Source organism: Octopus sinensis, linkage group LG29, assembly GCF_006345805.1.
Source record: "Octopus sinensis linkage group LG29, ASM634580v1, whole genome shotgun sequence".
Taxonomy (NCBI): domain Eukaryota; kingdom Metazoa; phylum Mollusca; class Cephalopoda; order Octopoda; family Octopodidae; genus Octopus; species Octopus sinensis.
The window spans coordinates 3,486,126-3,506,512 of NC_043025.1; the positions used below are offsets into that span (position 1 = coordinate 3,486,126).

Below are 20,387 nucleotides of genomic sequence, written 5' to 3' on the forward strand. Positions count from 1 at the left end.
CAATGTCAATACCAACCAAACATTAATGACCTTGGTATCTTCTTTGTAAGTCAAAAGAGACATATCATAATTACATGTACTCTAATTAGAAAGTGATTTGATTAAATTATTAGAATTTTAATTTGTTTCAGAATGCCGACAACCCAGAATGTGTTTACTGGGAGGAAACTTCAGGAGAGGTTCCTCATTGGGCAACAAATGGCTGTAAAACATCCGATTATGTACCTGGAAAGAAAGTAGTTTGTTCCTGCGACCATCTCACAAGTTTTGCCATATTAATGGTTGGTAACATTATGACCAGTTGTTAATTACTTGTAATTTGACAGTTATGTAAATGCATCAATAATTTTAAAGTGTTTTACAATAACATATCCACAAGACTTTGTGTTGGAGGCTATCTTGGTAAATATATAAGGTTGATATATTGTAAAATGTCGCTGTTGTTTTTGTTGCCATTGCTGTTGTTTAGAGTTTATACTCAGGATGATGGCTTTTAGATGTACGAAGCCACCATTCTTAATGCAATGCATGGCGATTCCTCCAGCATTGAAGTGAATGGCGTAGAGATGGTCAGGGTCATCTTTCTTAATTTAAATCTCTTCATTTATGTTGAGGTGTGTTTGTTGCTCAGACATTAAACTTTGGTCTCTTCATAATTCTGCTACAAGATATTTCCTCTCGTTCATGGGATTTCTTCACCCCAGACTTTCATGTCAGCAATATACATAGAATATACATCTATCCAATACCTGCCTGTTAATACCTCTGCTACCTACAACAGTAAACCATTCCCCTGTCTTTGGTAAATATTCCAGCCTGAAGGAAAAGCTGAACTACTAAACATGTTAGTTAAGTCCATACGAGTTCTACTGATATTCCAAGGACAGAGATTAAACAGTCAGGTCACTGATATTGTCTCTATTATTGTCAGCGTTGTAAGGAACATTAATAATACAGCATGCAGTCGTCCTCATCTCCTACACCAACATTGTACACATTCGTTTATATAAGTGTTAACTAACATATGAGAAAAGAGGACGAAGAGGGAGCTAAACTATTGTTGTTTGTTTCTATTGTAGGATGTCTACAGGAATGAAGACGATAGGAAAAATGTTAAATCCTTATCTGATATATCCAATATTGGCTGTGGATTATCATTTGTCTGTCTTGTTCTTACAGTAATAATTCACGTTTGTTTCAAGTAAGCATTTCAATTTCTATTTTCTTTTATAAACTGTTTAAATACAAATAGAGAGGCTGGTAAGTTCGATGTGGTTGATGTTTGCAGGAAACACATGGGTTAGGAAAGAATTCCAGAATATAAACTGGACAGATACTTTAGTGTATGATTTTGTAAGTGACCACTGCTATGATGACACGAAAAAAGAAAAGGAGGGAGGATAATCTACTTTGTGTATTTAAGTAGAATTAGTTTATAGTTTGATAATTCAGAAAAAGCATAGAACAATATAATGCTGAAACTAGTGATTCTGTCTCTGCTATTAATACTACTAATTGCAGTTGCTGAATTATGTTCCCACATTTGATTCCCGATTTGTGTAAACTTTCTGGTATGTTACGACTAATTTTCATTTCTACCTTTTATTCGTTTCATCGTATTTACCCGCTCGGTAAACAAATTCGGAATAATACAAAACATTCAAAGACAGTGTTAGATTTCATGAAGAAATCGGCTGTTATGTTGACTTAAATTTATGGCTCCCTTTTTAAACAAACACAAAGGGAGCCCATCCTTATTTAGTATGCTAGAAATAGCAAGAATCATAGGATTCCAAATAGCCATATCAACAAATTCAAAGCTGATTATTCGTTTTATTTCAAAAACTGCCAATATCTATGAAAAAATGCATTTTATGAAAAAAATACATTTAACAAATCCCAGAAGAAAAAAAGTGGAATGGGCCTCAAAAGTAATTTTCCAAACTTAATTGTATTCTACATCATCAAAACGTGAATGTAGGATGAAAACCAAATTCCAATATAGTTTACATCATCTAAAAGTTATCTGAAGAGAAATTTACTAAAAAAAAAACCCTACTTTCCTGAAAGTTATGAAGTAACAAATTCGGAGGAAATGCTTGAATGGAAAGAAGATAATGCTTGTATATACGAGGGACGTTCAATAAGTAATGCCTCTGACCTACTTGCAGTTGTTTGATCTAGCTGAAATTTTGCATGTGCAATTATTCATATCTCTATGAATTAAGTGGCAAATTACAGCTCTGAAATAATTGTGGTTACTGATTTACAGGTGTTTGAACTGAGTCAAGTGTGAAATGGAGCCTGTTGAGTGGCGAGCAGTGATCCGTTTTTGTATTTGAAAGGACGCACACCACGGAAGACTTTTGATGAAATGAAGTAACTTATGGTGATGATGCCCATCATATGACCTTGTAAAACCCTGGCATAGTGAATTCAAACATGGTCAGAACTCTGTGGAAACAGCTCCCAGATCTGGTCACCCCTTCTGCCATTGATGAGGCATCTGTCCGTCAAGTTGAGGCTGCCATTTTGGAAGATCGACGCATAACTATTCGCCAAATAGCCCATGAGGTCAAGATTAATACCGGGTCTGTGGAAACTATCATCATGACCATCTGCACATGCAAAAGGTGTCTGCCAAATGGATTACCAAGTTGCTCACACCTTTCCAGAAGCAAAAACGCGTCGAGTGCTCGAAGATGAATTTGGAGATGTGCCAAGAAGATGAGTCAAAATTTTTCAAAAGACTGATCACACAGGAGGAAACCTGGGTCCATCACTATGATCCAGAGACCAAAGCCCAGTCAATGCAGTGGAAACACCGTGACTCACCTCCTCCAAAGAAGGCAAGGGTGCAGCCCTCCGCTGGTAAGGTCATGCTCACAGTCTTCTGGGACCAGGACGGAGTAGTGATGACAGATTTCCTGGCAAAGGGTACCACAATTACAGGAGCCTATTATGCTTCACTTTTGAGGAAATTAAGAGAAGCTATCAAAATCAAGAGGCGAGGCAAGATCAACAAATGCATCCTCCTGCTGCAGGACAACGCTCCGGTCCACAACTCGCGTGTCACCAGATCAGAAGCACAGGCATGCGGCTATGAACTCTTCCCCCATCCCCCTACTCTCCTGACCTTGCACCCTCTGATTTTCACCTCTTCGCAGCCATGAAGTTGTTTTTGAAAGGAAAGCGTTTCCCAGATGATGCAGCCTTGATTTCTGAAGTCACGTCGTGGTTGGAGGGGTCTTCTATAAAAACGGTCTCCAGAGCTGCATCAAACGATGGGAGAAATGCGTAACTCTGGGTAGTTTTTATGTAGAAAAAGACTATTAACTGTGCCAAATTTCATTGCTCTACTGCTATGGGAAGTGGGTCAGGGGCATTACTTATTGAACGCCCCTCGTATTTGGTAGAAATGGTGTAAGGAATTACAATCGCTTTTGAAATCAAAAGCTGATTATTATCACAAATTCTAATCAGCTTTGGATTTCTTCAACAGAACTCAACAAATATGGAAGGATACTGGAATCAATACGGTTTGGTTGATGCCTGATTAAACTTTCTGTAGAAAGTGTAGCTGCAAATATTTGCGCAACTTTCATATATCCAGAAATAAAAACAGCGATGTTAAAAAACTCTATCGCGCAATGTAAGATGTCTCAGTGAATGAAAATTAGTTCTGCGATTAAATCTTCAAGTTGAATTGTTAACTAATAAAAGATATTTAAGAACGACATTTCGATAAAAAATATGTTAAATTTGGAGTTTATAAGAATTTTATAGACAATGAAGGGCTTAATAATTACTTACTTTTGTAACAATTATTTTAGCTAATGAATAAGCTGCTTTCCTTATTATAGTTGTTTTTTGAAGTAAGATGAGGTGAAGTTGTTAGAATTTGAAGGTGATTGAATATTTGTCATTCAGCTTGATGAATTTCATTTGGGTGTGTCTCAGAATATATGCGTATCTGGTGTGTATATGTGTGTATGCAATGTACATATCTGTAGTGTATTATATGTATGTGTGTATGAGTGTAAGTGTGTGTATGTATGTGTTTATGTGTATGCACGCGTGTCTAAGTGTAAGAGCAAACCCTCCCAACGATGCGAGCACTTCTGCATTGTGGAAGGGCACTTGAGATGTTTAGAATGTCTGCAATTGCTACAACGTGTCCTATATTTCCTGCCCCTAAACAGAAATATCTAAGTCTTCTGACACGCTGTTATCAATGGACTATACATACACATACACATATATACTTACACACGTACATATATATGTATACATATCTATCTATCTGTCTGCCTGTCTCTCTCTATATATATATATGTATATATATTCAACTCTCCATTTTCTTTCCTTCAATTAAATGGATATGAATTATATATATATATACATATACATATATACATATATATATATAAAGATGTATATATATATATATATATATATATATATATATATATATATAATAGAAATATTAAAATTACTAAGTCTCTCTAAAATTATGTTACTGAAAATTAATTGTTATCGCCATATTAATATGGCAGTCTTATAGATATAAGACTAAAGCTGTCGCTGATTAGCTCCATGAGGCCATCGCCTTAAGCTAGCTATTTGACACACAAACTGTGTCCATTATAACCTTCGAACAAGGGAGGTCAGCCGCTTCACACTGCCAGTCAGACAGCTACAGACGCGTTTCAGGGTATTTGCCCTTTGTCAATGTAGCGAAGTCAGACCCAGCAGGTGTCGCCACTGATCGTCTCTGTTCGAAGGTTTTATTTATCTAGTTTCGTTGGAAAAGTGCTAATTCCTTGATAAGTAAAACAACTTATATTAAAATTGCTTAACAAAATATTTCAGGTGAATTTTTAGAAATTTAAAATTATGACTATTGCCATAAACAATTTATAGACTTGAAAAATTAAATCTTTTACCTCATATTCGGTAAATACCAACAAGCATGCATTATATGCATATGTGTATGTGTTCACGTTCTTAAAACCATTAATACACAAAAATCTTTAATCAAACTATTTGCCAATAATACGGGCTTTATGCAAATCAGTCCAGTACATTTCCTTAAATCTTTCATATATAAATTGTGTGTCTGTGGCGATTTAAAGAGGGTATTTAGTCACTGAGGTGATTCTAAAACAGAAATGAAACTAGTTCGGCTGATCCTTTCTTTTCTGTCCTCGAAGACATTGTATTTACGACACGATGTTTAGAACTGTCTGTTGAATACTGTTCTCTCCCCTTACCAACTACCCTACATCGCTGCCTCTACAATGCACCATCCTCTGACTCGTCTGCCATCTAAAATCTGCCCCCGCCACCTCTCACTTTTCTCCTTTAAACAAAACCTCAAGCTTTTGAGGATTTCTCGGAATCGTTGGAAGGCTTCAAACACTATGTAATCTCAAATAATTCCTTCATTATGAACAATCTCTATTTATCTGTGTCTGGTGTGCGTATGTGTGTATGTTTGAGAGAGAGAGAGAGAGAGAGAGAGAGAGAGAGAGAGAGAGAGAGAGAGAGGAAGAAGACATGTTCCTTGACTGCAAAGAATTCCTATCATAAACAACCACTCAGCACAATAAGTACCAAGCAGAATGGTTTAAGCCATTTTACTCACATGTTCTACGCCTCGTCTAGACGCATAATATCTTTCTTTATCTTTTACTTGTTTAAAATGTTAGACTGTGGCCATGCTGCAGCACTTCCCTGAAGAATTTTAGTCGAAAGAATAAACCTCAGTATTTATTTTTATTTTAAACCTGGTACTTATTTATCAGTGACTTTTGACGAACAGCTACGTTACGAGGACATAAACACACAAATACTGGTTTACATGCAGTGGTGGAGGACAAACAGACACAAAGACACTACACACACATACATACACATACACACACACACACACGCACACACACACACACACACACACACACACACACACATATATATATATATATATATATTATATATATATATATATTATATATATATATATACGATAAGTTTCTTCCGTTTCCGCGTACCAAATACTCACAATAGGCTTTGATCTACCTGAGACTATAAATGAAGACACTTGCCCAAGGTGCTACGAAGTGGGACTGAACCCGGAACCATGTGTTGGGAAGCAAAAATCTTACCACACAACTACAGGTTAAATATTTATTGATTTCAAGATACCATTTATATTCTAACTGACCCTCATCGCTACACACGGTTGTAATTATTATTTTCGCATTCAGTGATTTGTTTTAGAGACTTCTACTTCAACAAATGAAATATGGATTTTTTTTATTATTTCAGAAAGTTAAGGGATTTAATGACTTCAAAGATTTTAATAAGCTTGTGCGTTCCTTTAGCTGTCTCTAATCTTATCTTCGTTGTCGGGATGCAACCATACGTACAAGCAATGGCTGTTTGTAAGGTAAGCGAAAAGACTTCTAAACCATTACGTATTTTGTATTATGTTAAACGTTATGAATAACAATCTTTTATCTCAAATAGATTTCATCCTCTAAAACCCTGCGTAACATCTGTTTCCAGTTTTTCTTCCAAGCTCAACGTCTTCGCAGTGTTTTATTTATCCAATGCTCTTTCACCAAAAGATTTCATAACTTTTATTATCAGTCACTTCAAGTAATAAGTGATCACTTTCGATCTCGTCAAATAGTATATTTTGTATAACGTCTTGCACACCTCTCCCTCACATTTATATTAGACGTCTGTCCTAATTCACATCTCTGTATAAACCTCACGTCCAACATTCTTTCACTTCTATTGTATCACTCTGATTTTTTCAGTCTATTATTATTATTATTATTATTATTATATTATTATTATTATTGGAGAGTATTGTAGTTCGCTTGAAGCATTGTGTATTGTTGTAAAGAATAAGTTTTGAACGGTACAACAATGCACTATAATACAGACAATGGGCTATAGACCTGTTGTACTTTAGTTATCCATAGCTTGATATGATATTTCGGAATAATATTCCCTCTTCAGATATTCTTAGATTACAAAATAAGTACCAGGCTTATTATTATTATTATTATTATTATTATTATTATTATTATTATTATTATTATTATTATTATTGAGTGAGCGAGCAGAGCATGCCATCAAAGTGACACTAGGGTAAAATATACGAAGCCCAATATACCCATCATGACTACCCGTCTGATAAAGGTACACCAGGCACATGCATCACAACCATATGTGCGCGACATGGTGATCTCATATCAAGATAAACAGCACATGACCTTGCAGGTGGGGCCCAGTTAGAATTTTCTTCAGGTTGAGTAACCCATCCCACTCAAACGGTCCCTGAATAAGGGTTGTTTAAGGATGTTGAAAGAACCACCCATGTTTCCAGAGGTGAACTATTCAAACCCCAAAGAATCCCTCTCAACACATGGCTATGATGCTCCCCCACTACTTCTGCTCGTGATCAGAGATGCACATATTGTCAGCCACTAAGGGACATGCTCAACTGGTTAAAGTCAAACAACTGACAAGCAAATCTGTGGTATTGAGCAGAATATTTGCTGTAGCCCATCTTTTATACCAAGACAAAACAATATACATGATAACACTTCCAATCAGTTAAGATCAGAAGCCATTATTATTATTATTATTATTATTATTATTATTATTATTATTATTATTATTATTATATTATTATTATTATTATTGTTGTTGTTGCTGCTGTTTTCATTAGCATCTTCTTTCAATTCTGTTTCAATTTCTTACCGAGTGTCTTCCTGATACCTAGATCAGAGAACCGTACAGTATACAGTGGTAGGCCAATCAAATAAACAAACCACATTGTTAATTTACAAAGTCATGTGATAGGGAAAATGGGGAGACAGAGAAAAACAATAATGAATAAGAAATGAAGAAGTAAACAAATAAAAAATAAATGGGGAAAAGGGAAAGAAAATTCACAGCGACAATGCTCTTCTCAAAACGTGTGAGGTACCAGTTAAAAGAATCTCTTGCACTTCCTGCATGGGTGGACAGCCAGGGATCGGTCTTAAATTTCAGATTTCAGTTCCTTTTTGGGTCATTCCTAGTGCTCCTACAATCCTTGGTATTGTAACCGTCTTCAGATGTCACATCTTTTCGATTTCGATTAGCAAATCTTTATATTTTCCGAGCTTATCAAATTCTTTTGCCGAGATATTATGGTCACAGGGTATGCTCATGTCAATCAATAAACAGACTTTATTGCTTTGGTCATTCACAACGATATCTGGTTTATTTGCTTTGATGATCCGGTCTGTACATACTGGGAAGTCCCAAAGAATATCTACATTTTCTCCATCACTTACAGCCTCAAAGTGGTGCTTGTACCATTTGTCAGCAGTTTTGATTTTATAATGCCGACACATTATCCAATTATTGGCCAACTCTGTCATGTCTTGATTTGTACTCTACAGGTGCTAAAACCTTACATCCGGAGAGAAGGTGGTCTACTGTTTTAAGCCCATCGTTACGGTATCGGCACTTGAAGTCTACATCATTTTTCATCACAGTGGCCGGATAGTTCCGGGTCAATAAGCTCTGATCCTGGGCAGCTAAGATAAACCTTCACTCTCTACCTTGAACTCCAGGCTCCGTAGCCACTGATGGGTGTGCTTCTGGTCTACACCGGCTTGTTTGCTACGGGCCACCACATATTTGCCATGCAGAGTTTTTTGTTCCCACCTATCAGCCAATTGTTCAAACGCATTTTGCTTTGCTATTGATTTCACCTTCTTTGCAACCACAGTTGCTGCACTTCCATCATGCTGTTCAAACTGGGTATTATGCATAAGAACACTTGAACATTTTTGGCTCTCCTTCATAACAGAATGAAACTTCTTATGCTTTTCAGGGTTTTCAACGAGCTTTAGCATCTAGTCGTGAGATGTTTCAGGATATTTTGCTAGTCCTGTTATGATGGCTTGTAGGAGATTTCAAACTGTGTCAAGCCTCGTAGAGACAATACTATGCTTAGAATGCGAATCGTACCCAACACTGTTGTCTTCTGGATCACCTCGAGTCTGACAGGAGCTCCAATATTCTTAATATGCTTTTCAAAGCCTTACGAAACTGCTCGTAATGCTTCAGTTACCACTGGTATCACCATTACTTTCCTCGTGCCCCATAACTTTCCTCTCTCGTCCCGCTGGTATTTCCCATTATTTTATATTTCCTTACATTTCACCCCGGAATCTCCTGGTATTGCAACATCTATTATCTTTACTTCTTTTTCATCTTTATGAATGTTCACGATATCTGGTCGTCTCGTCTCTATGACTTGGTCACACTTTATGTTAAAATCCCAGAGTATTTTATAATGTTCGTTTTCCATTACTCTTTCTGGCTTGTGTTCATACCATTGTTCGACTCTCACGAGGTTTGCTTTACCGCACAACAGCCAGTGGACATATCTGGCCACATTGTCGTATCTCCTTTTGTATTTGGGTTGTGCGAGTTTACAGCACTCTCTAACAATATGGCTTATACTTTCTCCCATCTCAGAGCATATCCTACACTGTGGCAAGTCAGTGCTTTTATCAATGTGATATTTTGAGTAGTTTGCTCTGAGAGTTCGCTCTTGATCTCTGCACACTGAGTCATCAGTGGGCCCTTTTAAGTCTCCTTTCTGCAGCCATTGCCAGGTTTTATTCCAATCAAACTTTATTCTTCAAGAACTGACTGTGGATGTTCTTGTCCTGCCAAATTTTCTTCATCTATTCTCTCTGGTCTTTCTTAAATTGTGTTGGATCTACAGCTTCGTTCACTTTTAAAATTCCCTGCATTTTCACTGCTCCAATCATTTCTTCTTTATTCTCCTTGACAGATTATCCTTTATAGATTCTCCTTTATAGATTCCAGCTTGATCCCATGGTCTTTACTGATTTACCCCTCTTGTGAGAATCATTACACCACATTTCTCGATCCCAAATTCTATGCCAATATCTTTACTAATCATCTGTACAGCTCTTAATTTCTTTCTCAGTCTTAGCGAATAGCTTTAGGTCATCCATAAACCACAGGTTTACTATAACCCTGTCTATCATATGCCCCATACTCACCTTTCTTAAAACGATCGTTAGTGGTAGTATGCAGACAACAAATAGAAGAGGCAACAGGCTGTCCCCTTGAAAGATTCCTCTTTTGATATTTATCTCCACGTGCTGTGAGTTCAATTTTCCACGTTGTCATTGAGTTTTTTTACTAACTTCTGGATATTGTGAGAGACCTTAAACAGTTTAAGGCATTCAATAGACCACGTGTGTGGGACCATGTCATATACTTTCTTGTAGTCCACCCATGCCATCGCCAATTTTTTGCCTCTTCTTGCAGTTAGCCAGGATAGTCTTATCGATTAGTAATTGATCCTTCGTTCCTCTGCTCTTACGTCTACAGCCCTTTTGTTCTACTGGTAACAGGTCGTTCTCATCTAGATATTAATAGATGCTGTTCGATATCATGGCACTCATCACTTTCCACTTCAGGCAAACGAGATATTGGTCGAAAATTTCCAGTCGCATTCCTTTTACTTGGGTCCTTCTCGCATAGTACCGTTCATCCTTTTGTCATCCCGGCTGGTACTTGGATACCACTATTCAGTATTTCGTCCATCTGTCACGCACTGAAGAATCTCCTGGGCAGAGCTGTCAAGTTTTTATGTCAAAAGCCCTGAACCCCATCTGGGCCAAGCGCTTTCCAGTTAGCAATTTTCCTATACTGTTCTCTAATAATCTCGGTTATTCTCAAATCTTCCTGCTGATGCTCTCCACTCTCCTCTTTGAGTGTCTTTAACCACTCTGCTTCAGTTTCGTGTTGTTTCTCCTCAGACCATATGTTCGACCCGGATCTTTTACTTTCTTCAGCATCTTTCACGGCCTTTTCCCCGTTTTCTTTCCCATCCAGTTACTGATAGACTCGTTTCTGATTTTGTTTGAAAAGTCTGTTTAATCAATACTGTTTAATTCTCTGTTCATATCTCGGTTTTAATCCCTCAATCACAACATTGATTCCCTTTCTCTTCGCAATATACTTCCTCTCTATCTCAACACATTTCTCTCGCTGAACTTCATTTCTCTTTTCCCGTCCCAGAATATTAATATGCTTTCTGGTCTCGTTAATAGACTGCGTTATTCTCCTTTTCCACCATGGTCCCTTCAGGTTACGTTGACATTTACCTATGGCTTTCGAACCTAACTTCCGGGCTATAAAGATCGAGATTGCATTTATCAGATTGTTGGTGTCTGTGATGTTGTCAGTCCTGATATCACCAGTGATATCTTTTATCTTCCTGACTGAGTTTCTTTCTGTCTACATTTTTAAACCCCGTTTGAAAGCTCTGTTGACCAGAGGTCTAAATATCAATGATTTCATTTAAAATGGATATCTGCCTCTCGTTTCTCTCATCGCTTTCCTGACCAATAATCTCAGCCACTAACTCGTTTTCTTCCTTTAACTCCACTGCCATAGTTTCACTATCTCCATTCTCTACCTCATCCTTCTGTTCACAGTTAGTCTTACTATTCCTAAACACCCGTGTCTTAAAGCTTTCTAGTTCAACTGGCGATAACCATTCATTCTTTCCTATGCCCCTAGCTTGGTCATACAAATTTTCTTCACTTAATTCAAATAGGCCTCTGTCACTCCATGCCCTGTGCATTCTCTTCTTAGATCCCCTAACGGGTACTTCACTATCATCTCTCGGATTACCCAGAAAGTAACACTCCATTACAGCCACATTTATTTATTTTCGTCCACCTTCTTTTAGCAGTTGCTTGATGACGACTGGGCCCACGCTGCTCACCCATGAGTCGCCCGCTGGGCGAGAGACCTTCACAAGTTGTCCCGGCCTCATTCCCGCCGTTCTCATTTCTATTTTTATTTGACATTTCAGCACTTATGGTGAGGGTTAGTGAATTTTAGGTTGCACATCCACCAGCATTTTCCCCCGTGACACAATCACTGACAGGATCTCCACCCTAGGATATAGGATTCATGTAATCCTGGTTTACTGTTGGGAGTTTCCATCTCCTAGAAGGGGTGTTCAACAGTTATGATTGCTTCTGCCTCCTAGGTGTATGCTATTTTGGGGGCTGTTGCCTTGTACGAGTTCATCAACCTTTATTCAGGTCTTATTTTTCTTCCTGCAAGGTGTCAAAATAGCAAGAATCCTACACCCTCGTCGCAGAGCAAGCTCTGAGGGGTTACCAGTTTGGTCGCCGACGTCCTGACCGAAAGAAAACAGATCCGAATAGTTGCCTCGCCCCCAGTTTTAATACGGGGAATAGGTGGTGGGAGTGGGAGGGTTGTGCGCGTCGGCCTCGTGGCGAAGCGGTCTTTTCATTACAGTTGCTGGATAGGAATATTTGGAGAAGATAAAAAAAAGAAAACTGGAAGAAGAAATGTTTAACTAACTTTCTTTGGCGTTGTACTGCTAGCCTCATAGCGAAGTACCGGTCTCACGGCAAAGCGCTATTTTCATTACATTATTATTATTATTGTTGTTGTTATTATCATTATTATTATTATGATGATTATTATTATTACTATTATTATTATTATAATTATTATTATTATTATTATTATTATTATTATTATTATTATTATTATTATTATCATCATCATCATCATCATTATTATTATTATTATTATTATTATTATTATTATTATTATTATTATTATTATTGAGTGAGAGAGCAGTTCATGCCATCAAAGTGACACTGGGGTAAAATATACGAAGCCCAATATACCCATCATGACTACCCGTCTGATAAGGGTACACCAGGCACATGCATCACAACCATATGTGCGCGACATGGTGATCTCATATCAAGATAAACAGCACATGACCTTGCAGGTGGGGCCCAATTAGAATTTTCTTCAGGTTGAGTAGCCCATCCCACTCAAACGGTCCCTGAATAAGGGTTGTTTAAGGATGTTGAAAGAACCACCCATGTTTCCAGAGGTGAATTATTCAAACCCCAAAGAATCCCTCACAACACATGGCTATGATGCTCTCCCACTACTTCTGCTCGTGATCAGAGATGCACATATCGTCAGCCACTAAGGGGCATGCTCAACTGGTTAAGGTCAAACAACTGACAAGCAAATCTGTGGTATTGAGCAGAATATTTGCTGTAGCCCATCTTTTATTCCAAGACAAAACAATGTACATGATAACACTTCCAATCAGTTAAGATCAGAAGCCATGAGAGCCACTGCCTGGTACTGCATCAATTATTATTAATAATAATAATAATTATAATAATGATGATGATTTCCTAATGGCAAGGTAATGGATTAGGAAAAACATCAAACGGTAATATCTTACGTCTCTCTTTTGTGTTAAAATTTCTGTAGTGTTCTCTTTTTGGATTTCTCCCTTTCTAGGTTCGATAACCTAAAATACCATTCATGTATTCTAACATTGATATAGTTAACCATATACCACCACTGCAAAGCAATACCTATTTAAGATCCTATGTCAAAATTAGAAACCATTAATCTGATGTTGTTGTTGTTATTATTATTATAGGCAATGGCTGCTCTGTTACACTACTTCCTTTTGACATCTCTCATGTGGACGTCTGTCGAGGCTATTCATTTCTACCTAAGCATGGTTTTGGTATTCAGAAAATATCAGGCATCTTTTATGATGAGGAGTTCCATTTTGGCCTGGGGTATGTATAACGCTTTCCTGCTTTTCTGTCTCTAACTTTATTTCTTACACACACACACACACACACACACACACAGACACACTCACAGACGCACACACGCACACACACACACACACACATACACAAACAAACAAACAAATAAAAACAACCCTTTTTCGTTATTTCATTTTTGTATTTGAGAATTACTTGACGTGTAAAAAGATTCACATGAATGATTCGAACCCAGTATATCTCTCGATCTTATTTATTTCATTGAACCAAAAATGTTGAAAAGAAAAGTTTACTTAGACGAGAATTGAACTCTGGATACTAAACTAAACCCTGCAAACCATGTCCCTTAGCATTATTTAAGTGGATGATGCTATCCATTTGGGGTTCCGTTTATTTTTCACCTTTCTGTCTGCATTAATCTCTTCTAATTTTACAAAGAGCATCGACAGTCGTATCTAGCGCAGTGCTCTATGTCCTCAATCCTCTACAACATGATCAATCTGACAATTTTTCAAAACACTTTTCCCGATTGAAATTAAAATCCCATTGCTTTAAACAACCTCAATCTTGATTACAAATCTGACTCACAGTAAAATCCAGAAGCGCTGAACCGTGAGTGAAAACATCCCTTACTCACTATTGTACTTTAGTGCTACTTCAGAAGTGATTATGCAGACATATTCTTGAAAATGTTCTATGACTATCTTGTCAATGTATCAAACATTATATTATCCAATTTGATCTTCCAGTTTACCAGACTGGAGAATGGGATCTAAAGAAATTTAGTTGCTATTTCTAACACATATAAGGAAGCATAGAAACTTAGGCCTCTTTTGAGAAGGGATTAAATCCATGACAATTCAAATGTAGTCTTATTGAGTAACGTACGTAAATGTCCAGGTTGTGATAGATGAGTATATATCGTAAGTTGAAAGTGGAGTGAGATATTGAAGAAAAGTCGAGAGGAACCGATGACAACATAGACTGAGAGATCTGCTGGACTCACATCTAATGGGAAACATTCTTAGCTGATATTTCCGTTTAGGTGAAGTAAGGAGATCCGAACATAATTGATCCGAATCCATCAACAAATAATCAAATTTCTCCTTCACTCGGTCTTCTTGTATAATTTCATGTAGATTCCTCATCTTGATTTCACAAATTATTCAGATAAGACAAGAGGTAGTGGGCCAAATATTATATTAAGTCGAAACCACTTTAAAATATGTTGTTGTCGCTGTTTCACTTCAGAGAAATTCTGCAAATTCATAAGCAATGACGTTCTTCACTTAACTATCGCCTCTTTTCAGATATAGTTTATATTAGGTTGCATAATCCAACACGTCATTCCTTTTCTTAAATGCAGTAAAGTATTATTCCTGAAACATTAGGTTACTATTTCTAGCAGACCAATTGTCCATATATGTGTTCCCTCTTGGCAATATTTTCACTTCTGTCATAAACAAAGGAAACTGAAAATATGTTTTAGAGGTTGCCACAAAAAGAAAAGTTGTTTTAACATAACCTGAAACAAGGAAGATATCAATTAGCTAATTAACTTAATGAGTTATGGAATAAGATATTTATTTTAACTTGATGAACATAGTGGTTGAGTCAAGAATAAAGACAGATGAATAATTTGATTATTATCAAAAAGGTAGTGGGGTAAATATTCATGATTTGGGATTGAATAGATTGGTAAATTGATGAGATGTTGAAATATCGACAAATTTATATTGATTTCTGTAAATATTGTTGTCAGGTTTTCCAGCTGTGGCTGTTCTAACTGCACTGCTAGTTAACTACACAGACGGTTACGTCAAAATTGGACAAGCGTAAGTATTTTTCTGTTTCGTTCACCTCATAAAGGACAAACTGTAAAGAGACCCTCAACCAGTCTTAGGACTTAAACGTTTATATGGAATTTGTTGGCACACTAGTGTCATAATGTGTCAGGTCAAACCGATATGGAGGTTCTCGTTGTTAGATAAGTTCCTCAAAGGCACATCACTGACCAATTGCATCCATAAACCTGAATTTAGTGATGAAGAGTCCAACGGGTAACTTGTATCGTATTGATTCGTCCTAGAATTTAAGTGAACGGAAGATGTTCACTTGTAATAACTTCATATTCCTGCTGGAAATGTTTGTATGTCGGTTTCGAAGTCTTATGATTTTACAAACGAATAACTGGGCGTAAATATACGGATGGATGGTGACATGTGTGTAAAGAAGTGCCTGGATATCGCTATAAAGAAGAAAGCTGGGAAAGTAGAAAGCTCAAGAAGACATGGGAAGGAGTGGAGAAAACATCCAGAGATGCTGGTTGTAACAAATAGAGAGGCACCTGTGTCGGGGAGATCTTTCTAGGGCGTGTTAAGCATGGAAAAACAGACGTACAGAAATGATGATGTGGAAAAGGAGGAGAAGGGACGGGAGGAAGATAATGATAATGGCGAAGATGCTGCTGCTGCTGATGATGATGATGACGATGATGAATAGAAGATGACATTCTTTTGAAATATTACTCTGATTCAGTTTACCACGAACATGACACCAAATAGTACATATACATATATAGGGTCTACCACAAATCGGTTCAAAATACAAACTCACACATACACTCACGCACACAGACGCAAACACTCACACATACACACACACCGGCACACAGACGCGCGTGCACGCACACATTCACACGTTTCGCAATTCAGACAAGAAAATGATACATCACTACCCAAACACTTATGGACATAAAAAATGAAGACATTAGAAAAAACAAATTCTGAATCGAAACTCCAAATTAATCTCCCCATTTAGACACAAAATTTTACAAACACTGAAACATGAAAGTAATTCTTTAATCTATTGGTTGAATATAAAAATACCTCATCACCTTCCTTATCCAATTTCCACTTTCATCATTAACTACCTCCAAAATACGCATAAAAAACTGGTTGTACAGCTGTATACTAAACAGGTTCTGCAGAAATGATCCAAGATTGCCAAAATTTTAGCAGAATTTCCCACAAAAGTGCACTCGCCTCCAAACACACACATGCATATATGCGAGGAGGATAGAAGCTTAATCTGACATGGAATTTCTTACTCATTTATTATAATGTCGACTTTTTGCACATTTTAATAAGTCCAAACAATATGTTATTTGAAGAAGAAATATCGATGAAAAATAGCCTACAAACTTCAATTTCCTAAACACAAGAGTTAAAATTTCGAAATAGCAGGCAAAGAATTTCCAGACAATGACTCCCAGAGACAAATATGCTGACCAATAACATTTACAACTTGCTACAGCTTCTTATGAACATTAACATTTCAGATTAACACAGTTTCCATACTAATAACACTATGACCTGCTTAAGTAATACCCAAAACCATCCCAATATAAACCAGGGGAAAACCCTAAATAATGCCAGCCTGCCAACAAACTAAATTTACCAATAATTTACATTCTTTTATGAATCCTTAAAAATGTATTACTTAAAATCCTTAATTACAAAGGTTTTACTACCGGACTGAACGCTGAGATTTAATCTTCACATTCACAAAACGAATCGTTAATGTACTTGTTAACCTTAGCTCTGCTGCTCCTCACTCACTACTTCTTCCCTCACTTTCTTTAATTAACTCTTCTATTATTGTTCCGAATCCTTTCTCTTTGACTAAAGTACCTTTCCTCGAGGCAAGATTTGCATCTTGTGTTTCCCAATTTCTTCAGTTTCCAAACTTCTATTCTACTCAGATCTTGTCTTCGAGTCTTCACTTTATTTTGTAGTTTCCTTTTCCACATTTGCTCTTTTTAAATCATTCCCTGTGAGATATCTAATCTTCTGGTGACTACCACCACTCCTGCATAAATCAATAAGTTAGTGTCCCTTATTGTTTTAGTATCTATCCTACTGATAACAGAATCTACTTTCCTAGTCATTTCTAGCAGCTTCCTTCACTTGGCGCCTTTTAATGCTGGCAGTCTTTTTCTCACTTCTTAACTCATTATTTTCTGCAACTCATCTAAAATCTTCTCATCTTTCTCACTTAAATCACTTTGGTCGTTGGTGCCAGTTGTCCCTTCCTTATTGATAGTGCTATTATTACTTTTCTTTAGGTTCTTCCTTGGTTGGGATGTACCTATGTTGCTCTTTGTCTTTCACACTGCTTGGTTTTTCTTATTCAGTTCTCTTGTGATCTTTTCTACCTCTAATTCTGCCATCCATTTCCTTCTAATAGCATTAGCTTGACCAACTAATCTCTGCTCAGTCACTTTAAACATACCCTTCTCTACTCAAAGTGTTAACATCCGTTTCCTATGTCCCCTTCTTTTAGGTTTACTTTGCAAGTAGCACTGTATCACTATCCTGTTTTCTTTGCTGGTCCACTTCCTCCTCTTTGTTCTATTATCTGCTGATGCTATATTAGGATGACAGCTATTGTCAGTCTGCCTCTTAACTGATCCACTGCTGCGCGAGAAGTCTTCTCTTAAAGGTCTAGCTTCATTTTCGCTGTTACAACCAGAGTTTTCGGGAACTCTTCTCCGTCATAAACTGAGGTAAGGTAACGTTCTTCACCAGTGTCATCGCCACTATTATTTCTCGACATCTGAAAGTTTCAAGCAGCTTTCTATTGCATTATTTGTTGTACGAGGGACGTTCAATAAGTTATGCCCCTGACCCACTTGCATTTGTTTGATCTAGCTGAAATTTTGCATGTGCAATTATTCGTATCTCTATAGATTAAGTGGCAAATTACAGCTCTGAACTAATTATCAAGTGTGAAATGGAGCCTGTTGAGTGTCGAGCAGTGATCCGGTTTTTGTGAAAGGACGCACACCACGGGAGACTTTTGATGAAATGAAAGTAACTCATGGTGATGATGCCCCATCATATGACCTTGTAAAACGCTGGCATCGTGAATTCAAATATGGTCGGAACTCCGTGGAAACAGCTCCCAGATCTGGTCGCCCCCTTCTGCCATTGATGAGGCATCTGTCCGTCAAGTTGAGGCTGCCATTTTGGAAGATCGACGCATAACAATTCGCCAAATAACCCATCAGGTCACAATTAGTACCGGGTCTGTGGAAACTATCATTCATGACCATTTACATATGCAAAAGGTGTCTGTCAGATGGATTTCCAGGTTGCTCACGCCTTTCCAGAAGCAAGAACGCGTCGAGTGCTCGAGGATGAATTTGGAGATGTGCCAAGAAGATGAGTCAAAATTTTTCAAAAGACTGATTACACAGGATGAAACCTGGGTCCATCACGATAATCCAGAGACCAAAGCCCAGTCAATGCAGTGAAAGCACCGTGACTCACCCCCTCCAAAGAAGGCAAGGGCGCAACCCTCTGCTGGCAAGTTCATGCTCACAGTCTTCTGGGACCAGGACGGAGTAGTGATGACAGATTTCCTGGCAAAGGGTACCACAATTACAGGAGCCTATTATGCTCCTATTTGAGGAAATTAAGAGAAGCTATCAAAATCAAGAGGCGGGGCAAGATCAGCAAAGGCATCCTCCTCCTGCAGGACAACGCTCCGGTCCACAACTCGCGTGTCACCAGATCAGAAGCACAGGCGTGCGGCTATGAACTCCTACCTTGCACCCTCTGATTTTCACCTCTTCCCAGCCATGAAGTTGCTTTTGAAAGGGAAGCGTTTCCCAGATGATGCAGCCTTGATTTCTGAAGTCCCAGCGTGGTTGGAGAACCAGGCTGGGGTCTTCTAGAAAAACAGTCTCCAGAGCTGCATCAAACGATGGAAGAAATGCGTAACTCTGGGTGGTTCCTATGTAAAAAAAGACTAATAGCTGTGCCAAGTTTCGTTCCTCTTCTGCTATGGGAAGTGGATCAGGGGCATTACTTATTAAACGCCCATCGTACCTTTGCGCTGGTGGAGTGGTGTGTGCAGTATTTATGTGCGTGGGGGGATATTGTATTGTATCAGTACGTTTTGTTATGGGGTCTTATTATTATCATTGTTATTATTATTATTATTATTATTATTATTATTATTATTATTATTATTATTATTGTTATTATTATTATTATTATTATTATTATTGAGTGAGAGAACAGTGCATATTATCAAGTGTAACACTGGGGTAAGATTTACGAAGCCCAGTATATTCATTATGACTACTCATCTGATAAGAGGACACCAAGCACATTCATTACAACCATATGTGCGTGACATGGTGATCTCATATCAAGATGAACAGCGCATGAACTTGCAGGTGGGGGCCCAGTCGGAATTTTCCTCAGGTTGAGTAACCCGTCCAGCTCAAAAGGTCCCTGAGTAAAGGTTGTTTAAGGATGTTGAATGAAACACCTATGTTTCCAGAGGTGAATTATCCAAATCCCCAAGAATTGTCTTCAATATATGGCTATGATGCTCCCCCACTAATTCTGCTCGTGATCAGAGATGTACGTATCGTCATCCACTAACGGACATGCTCAACTGGTTAAAGTCAAGTAACTGACTAGAAAATCTGTGGTATTGAGCAGAATTGGAGGTATTGGAGACCATCTTTTATACCAATGTACATGATAATACTTCCAATCAGGGCATTTATTATTGCTGTTGCTATTATAATTATTATTATCATTATCATTATCATTATCATTATTATTATTATTATTATTATTATTTATTATT

At 37.6% G+C, this 20,387-nt stretch overlaps 1 protein-coding gene across 1 annotated transcript in view; it reads left to right on the top strand.

The window, feature by feature from the left end:
• The window catches only part of LOC115225984, a 98,593-nt gene that overhangs the window by 65,663 nt on the left and 12,543 nt on the right, over positions 1-20,387 (top strand). The window contains exons 15-20 of the mRNA XM_029796958.2: positions 132-281; positions 1,080-1,201; positions 6,331-6,451; positions 13,583-13,727; positions 15,481-15,553; positions 15,659-15,778. Of these exons, the coding sequence (XP_029652818.2) occupies positions 132-281; positions 1,080-1,201; positions 6,331-6,451; positions 13,583-13,727; positions 15,481-15,553; positions 15,659-15,778 (731 nt within the window). The remainder of the gene's footprint in view (positions 1-131; positions 282-1,079; positions 1,202-6,330; positions 6,452-13,582; positions 13,728-15,480; positions 15,554-15,658; positions 15,779-20,387) is intronic.